Source organism: Talpa occidentalis, unplaced genomic scaffold, assembly GCF_014898055.3.
Source record: "Talpa occidentalis isolate TD23 unplaced genomic scaffold, MPIMG_talOcc4v2.1 talOcc4.4, whole genome shotgun sequence".
NCBI lineage: Eukaryota > Metazoa > Chordata > Mammalia > Eulipotyphla > Talpidae > Talpa > Talpa occidentalis.
The window spans coordinates 119,290,572-119,303,653 of NW_023604295.1; the positions used below are offsets into that span (position 1 = coordinate 119,290,572).

Here is a 13,082-nt window from a genome sequence, read left to right on the forward strand (position 1 = left end):
CCCAGCAGTTGAACCATACTGACAGTTTTTAAAAATTAGATAATAGGTGCATGAATGCTTACTTTATTGCTCTGAACAACCTTTTCATGTGTTAATGTTTCATAATTAAAAAAAAAGTTTTTGACTTGGTAGAACATCTGATTACATGGGAAATTTAGCAACAGTTAAGAATATTTTTCTTAAAATCTGTGCAAGAAAAAATATTTAGAAAACTTGAAAAACAAAAAATTGATAATCACTATTACTACAGTGTAATATTTTCAAACTTTAGAAATGTGAAATATTTAATTATGGCTCCAGAGTAGAATACAAGTACTATCTTCTTTGACCCACTAAGAACTCAGATGAAAGAAGCTAAGGGGTAAAAGTTCTTATGCTGTTCTGAGACTGGGCTCAGGAAACAGAAAATAATGTTATGAGTGCACTCTTTCCAACTATTGAGGTAACCAACAGAGATGCAAATAAAAACCCATAATAAGACATGTGGGAAGAAGTTTGCTAAATCCTTCTCTCTCATATCAGGAATTTTACAGTCAATTATGACATAGTGGTAGAAGTATTTTGTTTAGGGATATGATAGAAATTAACTATCCAGAGAAATATTAAAGTAGTTTCTTTTGGAAAATAGAGTTGGAGGAGTTAGGAAGACGTGGGTCCAAGAGTATGGACATATCACTTTAAAAATATTGAAAAAATTGATATTGAAATGTTCATAGCATTTTAAGGATGTGAGAACCCCATTTTGTTCAATTTTCTGTCTCATTTGAAATAATTTGGGTAAGGAATGTTGGGTAGTATCTTGAGAGGGGCAGGGAGCTTCACTCCCTTTAAGGGAGTTTACACACTTGCTTGTCAGTGCAAATTTCCAAAATTTAGCCCCACATGTCATATTTGAGAGAATAGATGGTATTCTGAGTCACACATACTGAAAATAGAGTTTATAATGCCAATGCAGGCAGAATTCTTTGCTATTGTGTAACATTGGGAACAGCGACACTATAATTAAGAGATAATAAAAGTGGAATATTTTTTTTTCTCCAGAAGACGGTTGTTTCCTCCTATGAGAGACTTTAAGTGAAGGCAAAGCAAAGCAATTATTTTAAAACCAGGTTAAGGTTCCGTCCTTCTTTCTACTTTGCTGTTCAGTGGCAGTGGGGTATATAAAGAAGAGACATGAACAGTTCCTGCAAGGTCAACGAGCAGAACCATGAGGGTAGCCGCTGGACTTCTCAAGTACTAGTTTGTCACTTGACATTACCTGTTCCCACTGGGCATTTTCCCAGTGGGGATATTTTGTCTTTTCCATGGGGCATGCCTCTTCACCATTTTATAGTCAGACTAAAAGCATTTTAGGTTTTTTAAAGTTTCATTTTGACGTCTCCTGTCTTTAATTTAAGATCCACCCTTTCCTGTAGTGGAGTACAGTTGGTTGGAAGAGTTTCCCTACCATTCTTCTCAATGCAGTACTGCTGACAAGGACCCATGGAGTAGAAATTGCAGCCTATTAGCACCAAGAAATGATTCTGGTTCTATCATATATTTCTTTCTGAAAGACAAATGCACAGTTTCACTGTGCTAATTTGTAGAAATTATTCTATTTGTTCTGTTGACTCATTCTGTTTACATTTTCAGTCTAGTTAACATTTAGGAGAAAGAGGAAAATCTTGGTGTCTTTGTTATGGTTATTTATCATGAAAATTTGAAATTAAAAACACAATGCTGGTTTCCAGAGGAAATAGTTATGATAATACAAATTTATGTACACAAATTTTATTATACTTGAGAATTTGAGCTTTGAAACTAGATAAGTTATTGATTCTTCTAGAAAATGCTTTTGAGCATGCGCTATACACACTCACATTATGAGAATGAACGGAGGGAAAGGTGTCATTTAGCTGAGGGCCGGATTACAAAAGGAAATCCATAAAATCTTTGGACACAAAGATGTTTGAAAGAGTTCTCCTGTGGGAATAGGTAATGCAAAAGCCTTAAGAAGGATCAAATGAGGCTAATACCTGTTAAGGTCCTTAGCACAGTGTCTGGCACATAGATGCTAATTGTTACTTTAGCTGCAGAATGTCGTCATCATTATTTTCATCTTTACCTTCATCACCTCAAAACTTATTAGTGATCAACAAAAGATTCATTGAGTAATACATGATACAGCAAACTGTCATTCTTTTCAGTTATTTTTTAAATGATATATGATATATGGAAAATATGTACATGGTGAAACAATTAAAAGGTTAGATATATAAACACGGTTGTTGTTGCTGGTATTTAGACTGATGATTTTTATATTTTTTCTATGTGTGTTTTTTCTGTCATTCTCTTATATTGTATTTACTTTTTTATTTTTGCCTTTGGCACCGGACAAATAAAATTTAGATTATTATGGAAATTCAGTATTTTCTGTTAAAGAATTTGTTTAAGCATTTGTCATTTAAAATTACATTTAAAAATTGGAATATTTTAAATATCATTATGTCTAAAAATATGGAATGTTTACAAATAATGGCATAGAAAAAAAGTGTAACAAATATTTGTAATAGCATGATTATCAGTTAAAAAATGACATGGTAAGATGATGGGTATTTCCCCTCTCTTTTAAAAATTCACTGAATGAATGCTGTGGTATTGTTCTTACCATAAATTGGGGATGAAGGAATGACAGAATAATGGACATGTTTCATGTTTCCGCAGCACTTGGTAATTTTTGGAAATGCATATGTACTTTTACAGGATAGTGGGAAGCACTTTAGAGCACTGAAGTCTAAATAAATGGAGAAAGCTTGGCCTGGATTGAAAAACTAAGAGTTAGTGGCATCACTTCAGATGCAGGCTGGGAAATAGGCTGTTTGCTGGCTCCTGTTTATGAGAGGCCCTGAAGAGCAGTCACAAACCCTGTTTCAGGAGGAATCTGACACCTCTCCGGGAGTTTCTAAATTGGGGGGGTCAGGGGGGAAACAGACTGTGGCCACATACCCCAAGGAACAGATTCTTTCTGGAGAATTCTCAGTCTTGCCACTATGAATTATTTTCATTGGCCCTCAGTGGCTTTTGCCCAGGGGCATTTTAGAGGCGCCTGTGGGCCTTGGGCTGTTTTACAATTACAGTAGCTTATTTGATTTGCTATTTGTAGAACTGCATGCTCAGCAGGTGTGTGGCTGACAATGCTTGGACATATGGTACATGGACGTTAAAGCAACCTGATTTGGTATCACTTGATTAGCCCGTTTGTCTGATTCAGCAGTTACCTGTGCTTCTCAGACAGACTGGACTGATTTAACCTTACATTTTACTTGAGCACTTCTCTCTTTACGAGTTTTATAATGATTCTATAAATTGCTTAAGAAATTAAGAAAAAAAACATTAGTGTGCTTGATTGCCTTGGATTCGTTGTTCAGACTACTCACATATAATGAATTCACTGAACTTCAGTAACATTTTACTATGTCCAGCTTTTTAAGATGGCTGCTAATAACAGCCATGTTCATCAGGATCTTCCTTCCCTTTGTAAGCATTTTGAGATGGCATTCATTTCCTCAGATTTTGAAGTCCCTTTCTGCAGATATTTGTGCTTTAATTAACCCTTGAAAATCCAAAGTAATTTGTCATTATGAGCCTGGGTCTTTAGTGATATCTTATTTTCATACCCAGTATAATCTTACTGAAGTAAACTGGACCAAAACTGCAGCGTGCCTTTTCCTCTTTAAGTGACCTTAGTTTCCGAATGTATTACATCTAAATAACAAAGAAATGACTTTTTTAGAAGTTCCTTTAATATTTGTCGAATCATATCATCTATATGCCTATTTGGGATATCTGGGTTTTTTTTTTTTTTTTTTTTTTTCCTTGAGCTTTTAATCTGCCCTCTGGTCAAAGCAAGAAACAAAAATAAGTACCTGGGCCTCCCTGGTGGCACAAGGGGTTAAGCACCACACTATGAAGCAATCCGCAGCATCTGCAGCACAAGTTCCATCCCCAGCCAGCCAGAGAGAAACCCACATGGCAAAGCAGACCTCTTCTGTCTCGCCTGCTGCTCCCCTCAGCAGTGTATTTCAGTCAATCTGCCTGTTCTGTTCCCTACTCTGTCTCTGGTGAATCCTCACCCCTCCCACCCCCCCCACATCTCTGGCCTGTACCCCAGCTCTTGTATGCATAAATAAATCTTTTTAAAAAATAAAATAAGTACCTGTTAGAGGTTCCAATAATAAGTACCTATTAGAAGCACAATAATAAATATATGAAATTTTAAAAGTATGTTAAATGATCCAGAGAAAAATAAACCCAAGGTGAGGAGAGAGTGAAGGACGTGGCAGGTGCTGTATGTATTGCAGAGAGTGGCTAGAGGAGATGCCTGGATGAGGTGACGTATGAACCGAGACCTTATTGAAGGGGCAAGTCATGGTGTTTAGGAAAGGAACATTGTAGCTGAAGAGAATGTAAGGTACAGTTCAAGTGTCAAAATTCTGGAAAAAAATTAATATAACTCAAGCATTTGTTTTTCCCGAAGAAATAATTTTGTGTTCAGAATTTTTGTGTTTATTGCTGCCTACACACTTTTTCTGTGACCCTTAGCGTATGATCCATTTTTTGTCATATTATGTCCTCTTGTCCTCAGTAAAAGTCATTTAAATTCTCCTCTGCATTTACTAATGCTACTGGTGAAACCATCTCCTAACCTAGTGGAGAAAGGTTTTTATTTTTTTCTGCATCTATCCCATTATGAAATCCCAAGTTCTTTTTTAATCATTATCATCATTACTATAATTATTAGTCAATGTTTCATCTTTTCCCCTAGTATCATCTTGTCCATTTTCCTCCCCCACTCTGTTTATCTTCAGAGCCCTCATGATCTTTATTAACATTCACTAGTTTTTGTAAATATTTTACTTTATCAAATCGTCTGCTATATAAGGGTCCAGTATTTGTTTTTATCATTTTTTTTAAAGATTTATTTATTTATTTATACAAGCACTGGGCACAGTCAGAAGCACAGGAGGGTGAGAGAATCCACCAGAGCCAGAGCGGGGAGCAGAGCAGGCAGAAGGACCGAAGTACACTGCTGAGGGGAGCAGCGGGCGGCAGGAGCGGTCTGCGGGAGAGGTCTGCGCGCCATGTGGGACCCTCCTCCAGTGGCCGGGGAACATCCGGGGATCGAACCGGTGCATCAGAGGCTGCGGGCAGCTTCGCAACCCAGCACTCAACCGCTGCGCCACCGGGGAGGCCCTGTTTTTATCATTCTTAATTTACTGCACATAATTCTCTCAAAATCCCTCCATTTTGTTGAAAATGGCTGCATTTCATCTTTCCTTATGGTTTAATAGTGTTCCATAGTGTGGATATGCCACATTTTCTTGATCTAGTCATCTAGTTAGGCTGCTTTCCTGTCCTAGATATTGTGAAGAATGCTGCTTATTAACAAGATATTTGCTTATAAGTTACAATTTCTTCATTTTGGTAGGTTATTAATTGGGTAAAATGTTCTCCATCATCTTTTGGCCCTTCTGTTATTTCCTTTTATTGTTTATATTTATGCTTGATATCTCCAGTGTTAAGACAGGCCTCGGACAAAATAGAAACAGTAAATGATAATAAATGTGTTGTTCTCTGCCCTTCTCCAAATTAAATTAAGGGTGACACATGTACCCCCTTTCCATTAAAAATTCATAAATAACATCAGGATATTTTTCTCAGAACATTGACTCCAACAAAAAATAAATCTGAAAAAGTGAATGGAATTTTAAATGTTTGTGTTTTAACATGGAAATTTTAGCTTGCCATTTAAAAAACTGGCACTTCCAAAGAATTCACATGTATCTAATTTTCATACAACCCTATAAAGTAAGTACTATTTTATTACTATTTTACAAGAAAGTGAGGCGAGGAGAGGCTGAGTGACTTATCCAGGGTCACTCAGTGTGAAACCATAATTTCAAACCAGGAACTCTCTATAGAAAATATTATGTTTACTTTTGTCCAAAGGTTGTCTTGATTCACAAGTTTCTGGGACTCGCATAATTGGGATCCACATTTTGATTCAGTCTTAGTCCAAATATACTGTAAAGCAGATAGAGATCAAAGGAAAATCCTCTTGTATTCCTCTGAAGTCCCAAATCTCCACTTAAAATCTTCTCTGATTTCTAAATCCTACTTATTCTCTTCTATTTAGTGCCTCCAAAAACCCACAATGATTTTCTTAGGTTAGAGCCACAGTACCATTTGGTTTATACAGTTTATTGTGTTGTGTTAAGCTTTGTTGTTAATGCAACTAACCCTATATGTGGATTCTTTGATGGTAGTGTCTATGTCCAAACTCTTTATGTGCCTAGAATAACTGATCAACATTGTAAAGTAATTATGGTATGTTGGTATGTTGTAGCATATTCATTTTATAGATTTATAACCAGAGATGTTCAGTGATTTATACAAAACTCAAAAAATAGTGGACATCAGGGTGTGAATAAAATCCAGTTTTCCTGACTTCCAGTCCAGGATGTTTTCTGTCATTCCAGAAAGACCAGTTTTGGGTGAAAGTCTTAACTACTTAAAGGAATTATACAGAATGAACATCAGTCCATAGGGGCATCTTTCATTCTATGTTCTATTCTCTGTAAATAATATAAAACTTGGGCCTCCCTGGTGGTGCAAGGGATTAAGACGCAACCTGTGAAGCTGTCCGCAGCCTCTGCAGCACAAGTTCAAATCCCCAGCTGGCCAGGGAGTAACCCACATGGCTCAGCAGACCTCTCCTGACTTGCCCACTGCTCCCCTCAGCAATGTATTTCAGTCAATCTGCCTGTTCTGTTCCCCACTCTGTCTCTGGTGAATCCTCTCACCCCCTCTCTCACCACCCGCCGCCACACCTCTGGCCTGTATCCCAGCTCTTATATGCATAAATAAATCTATAAATATATATATATATATATATAAAACTTTTCCTTTCAAATAAAAGAATGAACTGTTTCCTGGGGAAAACAATAGATATGGGTTGCACCTATGGTTCCTTTAAGGATACCCCTGTTTTTCCTTTTATATATAATAATAAACTTGACTATAACAGCTATTTTAAAGATTATAAGGATTAACTGATTTTTCAAAAATGTATGAATTGCTTAAAATGTTTCAAAGAAAAATTATTTATAAATATAAGCTAGGAGTAGTACTATTTTATTTATACCACTCCAAGTATGATCAATACTATCAGTTACTTAATATAGTGTAACTTATCCCCAAAGACATATTCTGTTACACACAACTTAGACTCCATTGCTACAGGGAGTAATCTGTAAATGTCTGAGCTCCTTTATTAATCAAGACTATTTTATGAAAGAAAGGGATAAACATACCAGGATTCCCCTTAACTTCACTTACTGATTCAAGGGTTGATCAGCTATAAATTTATTTAAGTCCTTTGCAGACAAAATGCAGAAAGCAAACATTCCCCTGTCTGAGTTGTACCTTCCACTGCATCAATCACATGGAACGCAAGCTTGCTTCCTACTGAGGTAACATCTCTCTTCATCTTGTAAGACAGATGCTGTAGGGGCACAGGGGAAAATTCCCCTACTGCTCTGAGGCTTTTCTCAGGCTAGTCAAGCAAGAAAATTAACATCAGACAGATTAATAGGAGCAAAAGAATAATTTCAATTGAATACATATGGACAATTTACATGATGTAAATTCCAGAGTAAACAGGACAAACTTTGAGTGTTTTTATCCTGAGCTAAGGAGTGGGTTAGGGGCCTGGGTTGTCAAGGAGTGAGAAGAGGGTCTCACATGACAAGGAGGAGGTAACTCATATGACAAAACTTTGCCTCTAGATAGGTTTCTCCAATAAAAAGTTTATTTCTGGAGATGGCCCTAAATCTGGGTAATCTTCATTTTTTTAAGATCATAGTAACAGTTTTTCTTGAGGCTTCTGTCACCCTGACTGACCATCTCTCCACATACCAAAGTGACATAGATAGGAAAAAGTTGTTCTGCGCATTTTTGAGAGGCTATCCTTTAATACTTCAAATATTTTACCCAGTTTTTAGATACTATCACTAGAGAAATAAAGCAACTTTAAAAATTTCCTGTACCGTTTACACATCTAATATAAATGTGTCCCAATTGTACTAGTAGGGAAGTTTTTGCTCAGCTCATCTTTGTTGTCAAGTCCAGTGAGGTGCTGGGTTTATTTTTGAATGCTCTTATTCACATTGCATTATATTTGAGTGTTTATGTCCATTAACATAAGGAGATTGAAGGTATTTTGCATGGAACTATCACAGCCTTGTATTTCCCTTATTTTCTAGCCTGGCAGTGCATGCACTGTTAGCCTTCAGGCCATAACTCAAGAATTCCCTCTAAGTAGTATGGATACAGCTTACTGACCTTCTCTACCTTTGTCATTTTCTTAGGGCATTGGAAGAATATTTTTCAAGCCAACATGTGGGAAAGAAATGTTAGTATGTAAAAGAAAAATTAGGCAATGTATATTTGTCTTGCTATGTATATTGTCTTTCTCATATTAAACTTGAAGAGAAAAGTAAATGATCTGGGAATCCAGAGTAAGGAGTGGTCAAACAGGATGAGATCTTGATGTAGAAAAAAATTCTGTGCTCTTTGAATAAAATAGAAAAACTGGAACAGTAAGCTCTTAAACACAATCTGTTCTCAGTTCAGTTCAGAAAAAATTAAAGTTGAAGAATACAGCATGCAAAAGCTACATCTGATGTAGCTTTTACCCTTTGGTGGATTGAAGTATAAATATCTTTATTTTTTGCATATGTCGTCATTATTCTTCAGTGATTATTTTACTCTCAGGGATATTTTACTTTTTCCTCTGAACAGAAGAATATCAGCCTGTACTATCATTCCCAGTTATTCATTTAACTATTTTACAAATATCAGAGGAAATAATTGAAGCCAAAATACTATTCATTGGATTTTATATTTTAAAAATATATATTTCTTCACATGTTGAATAAAGATGAGATAGGAAAAATATGAACTGATTTGTAATATTGAATATTTAATGATAATCCAATATCATCCATCTTTGCAACAATTCCCAGTTTCTCTTTTGCAGAAATGCAGTGTGTGTGTGTGTGTGTGTGTGTGTGTGTGTGTGTGTGTGTGTGTGTGTTATAAAATAGAAATCACAGAGGCCTCCTGGCTTTTCATTTGTTTCTTATTTGAATTCAGAGTGGGCAGAAATGCCAAATTGGTAGCACCTCAGAGGGCAGACACAAGGATTGTGCCTCACTTCTGAGACCCATAGCCATGAGCAGAGACATCTTTGGAGGTTCTGGAGTTCAGTGAAATTGAATGCTTGGCTTACTTTCCCCTCCTGTCATGTCCTCTCTTTTCCTTGCCCGCTATGCTCACCTCTTTGAAATTGCAGGCCTGACCATTGCGAAGGATTGTCACCTGGATAGTTTCTCCTTCTTCCATGTTTCCCTAAAGCATGTTTCCTCATCCGAATTACCTTGTATGCCAACTTCGAAATCTTTAGGTAGATAGACCACCTCAGCAGCTTACTCTACCTCTGAGAAAGGCAACTGTTAACTAATTTTGGAGACGTTATTATGATACCTAACTTAAAAGTTTGGAACAAACAGAATGTAGGTATATACTACCAGCCTACTGTAATATATGTGCTCACGTAGCCTTACTGCTTTCTCTTCCTTTCCATTTCTTTACCTTAATTTATTGCATATCTTTTTCTGTATTCAGGCCTTTTCCTCTCATCTGGAATATTGTAATAGCCTCCTTACTGGTGTTCCTTATTCCAGTTTGCCTTCTGCCTTTAGCCCCTATCTCCTGTATACTGCTGCAAGTGAATTCTTTCTAGATTACAAAATTTGTGGATAAATTCTTCTTTAAAAAAAATAAGAAAGAAAAAAACTAGAAGTCTATTTTGGATAATATGGCCCACAAATTCTGAAAATCTCCTGTAATAAAATACCTTAAAATGATAAAATCTTTTAAACATCTTTTAAATGAATAATGAGCCTCTAACAATGAAAGAGAAATCCTGTGAGGGCAGGAACAGAGCATGAGAACAAATCCACAGAGGTAAGCTGACCCTGGAGTTACAAAACCCTTAGGGCAGCTCTGAAACTGGGTTTCCAAGGTGTACTCGCAATAAAATTACACAGCTGTTAGCACAGAAGGACAAAAAGATGGAAAATATGAAGGAGCGATTAATGCCTTTGGGATGGAGTAAGAACAGGTTACAATAGTGGAGGCAATGGAGAGGAAACAAAATTCAAAGATAAAATGACTTCAAGTTTTTGGAATGATATACAGGAAGCCCCAAAGAACACCAAACTCGAAAAAATTAAAGTAACCTATACTTGGGTATTACATTTAGATTCCAGATATACATTCCAACCTTCATGGGAGCCAAAAGATAGTGAAGTAAAATATCTTCATAAGAAAAAGTAATTGTTAACCTGGAATTTTTTATGATATAGAGATACATTGTATAAACAGAAACAGAAAAAGATTTATAGCTAAAAGATCCTCCCTAAAGGAACTTATATATGGACTTTAAGAAGTAATTGAAAGTGGCCCCTAAAAACCATTCTGAGGCTCAAAAGGAGGTAATGAAAGATAGTAGTAATAGTAAACATGAGAGTAAATCTAAACCTACAATAGCAGTTTATAGAAAATAATGATGTCTGTTTCAGTGGTATTAAAAAACAAAAATAATGATTAAGTTTCACACTTTTGTGGGAGATGGGAAAGTAGAGAGTGCGTACAGGGTTAATGTGACTGATTTAGCAGTGGTCACCCATGGGTGACTTAAGATCAATTTTCAGTTGGGGAGATCTTTGGGATCTGTTTCTAGTAGGCATAATGTGGTCATACTAGAGAGCTGTGAAAAATTTTTGTGAACATGTACGTGAACTCATGGAGAAAAATAATTTGTGATCTTTGAAGGCATCACAGTTGCCCCTAAACTGGTCTTAGGGCTTTGGGGAAATTCGTTACAATTCAGGACCTATTTTCCTTCCATAGAGAATGAAAAGGTTTTCTCTAAGTGGCTTTCTAGCATTCACCAATGCTTTGCCTTAAATTATGTGAATTAGGGCCTCCCTGGTGGCGCAAGTGGTTAAGACGCAACCTATGAAGCAATTTTCAACCTCTGCTGCATGAGTTGGATCCCCTGCCGGCCACATGTCGCAGCAGACCTCTCCCGACTCGCCTGCTGCTCCCCTCAGCAGTGTATTTCAGTCAGTCTGCCTGTTCTGTTCCCCACTCTGTCTCTGGTGAATCCTCTCACCCCCCCACACACACACCTCTGGCCTGTACCCCAGGCTCTTGTTGCATAAATAAATAAATCTTTAAAAAAAATTATGTGAATTACCCACATTTTAAAATCAGGTGGCTGAATTCCTAAGAGGTTGAAGGTCTGGTCAGGAGTTATCCAGTTAGTGGTTGGTTGGTAAGAGGATAAGTTCAAACGCCTCCTCCACACCATTGTACCTTGGATTCTGCTCTGCAGAATCCTGTAGCCATGGTCACCTCTGTGCCCTGTTGTCACTTTGACAGTGGCAGAGTCTGGCATCTATTGAACAATATAGTCGATATTTGTTACATGTTATTTATTATGTTACATTATAGACACCTATGGTTCTCTTTCTTTTTTTCCTTATATAGGAAATCATGGTATACTTTTTATATGTTTTTTTTTTAGTTCACATATAATGGAAACACAAGGGATGATTTTTAAAATTTCCCCTGGAAACCTGCAAGAGTGGATGTTTAGTCCTTTTTTGCCAGGTGGATAAATAACTCAGTTTGGTGTTGGCAGACGTACTGGTGTTCTGTAGGTGGATAATCACTCAGTTTCAAAGGATCCTTGCATCTTCACAGAAGATTTAAAGAATTTGCATAAGAGTAATATATTCCTAATTTAATCAGGTATCCAATTTAAAAACTGCCTAAAGACAGTTAAATAATTGTTAATGAAAGAATAAGACTAAGTGCCCCCCCCCACCTATTTGGATAGAGTTGTTTAGAAAAATGACATCTGGATAGAGTTGTTTAGAGTTTTATTAATATTAAGAATCAGGAGTAAATGGTTTTTGCTAATCTGTGCTTTTGCTTTAGTGCTTTTAAACTGTACAACTTCAAAAAAGTCAATAGAAAAATTCTACTCCAGGAAAATAAAAACTAAAGGAACATAAGGACTTCTTAAAGAATTAATTTGGAGAATTTTTATGAGGATACCTAGTGTCTTCCTCAAACAGTACCAGGTTCTGTGGATTCTAAAGATAGGTAGGTACCTGCTCTCAGATCATTGACAGTCTGCTGAAAGACATCTAGACCAAAAAAAAATTAAAAAAGATATTTCAGGGTGGCAAGATCTGCAGCAGAGGTAAGCACAGATTTCCACAGGAGTAATAATAATAAAAATTATAATCTGGTTGCAGGATGTATGGGAAAAGTGGCAGGAGGGGGTCTTTCATGAGACTTTTTCTTCGTGATTCCTAGAAAGGTTGACAAAGTCATAAAGGCTCAGGTACATGAATCAAACTTTTAAGCTTTCTCCTGGATTAATATCTATTTCTAGTATGTCTTTTTTGCTTTCCCAGTCTCTAATTCATCTTTATAAGAGTTTAGGCTTTAGAGCCATGCTACATGGGTTCAGAGTCCTACTCTTCATCTTCCTAATTATATGACCATAAGTAGGTGACTTCTCTGTGCTTCCATTTTGTAAAAGGACCAAAGTAGTAGTAACTACCTCACAGCACTATTGTGAGGATTAAATGAGATAGTACATGGATAGCTAATTTAACCAGGACAATGGAAGTACAATCACTATGTTCATCATTTACATTTGCCTTCTACAATGCTCATTTCTGTCAAATAAAACTGTCCCTTTTTTGTTTCTAGCTCCAAGAGGAAAACGAGGATGGAAAACATTTTACGCTGTGCTGAAGGGAACAGTCCTTTACTTGCAAAAGGTAAAATAAATAAAAAATTAAACTCACAAATCTTTATGAAATGATAAATAAGTTAACACTCACTTTGTACCTATCAAATACCCAAAAGATTGTTTAATTGACGTCTAAATTCTT

General features: G+C 36.5%; 1 protein-coding gene across 7 annotated transcripts in view; it reads left to right on the top strand.

Moving 5' to 3' along the window:
- Positions 1 to 13,082, top strand: part of PSD3 (pleckstrin and Sec7 domain containing 3) — a 507,571-nt gene that overhangs the window by 434,387 nt on the left and 60,102 nt on the right. For all 7 annotated transcript variants that reach the window (XM_054700957.1, XM_037526196.2, XM_054700961.1 and 4 more), the window contains one exon: positions 12,898 to 12,968. In XM_054700957.1, coding sequence (XP_054556932.1) covers positions 12,898 to 12,968 — 71 coding nt within the window. The remainder of the gene's footprint in view (positions 1 to 12,897; positions 12,969 to 13,082) is intronic.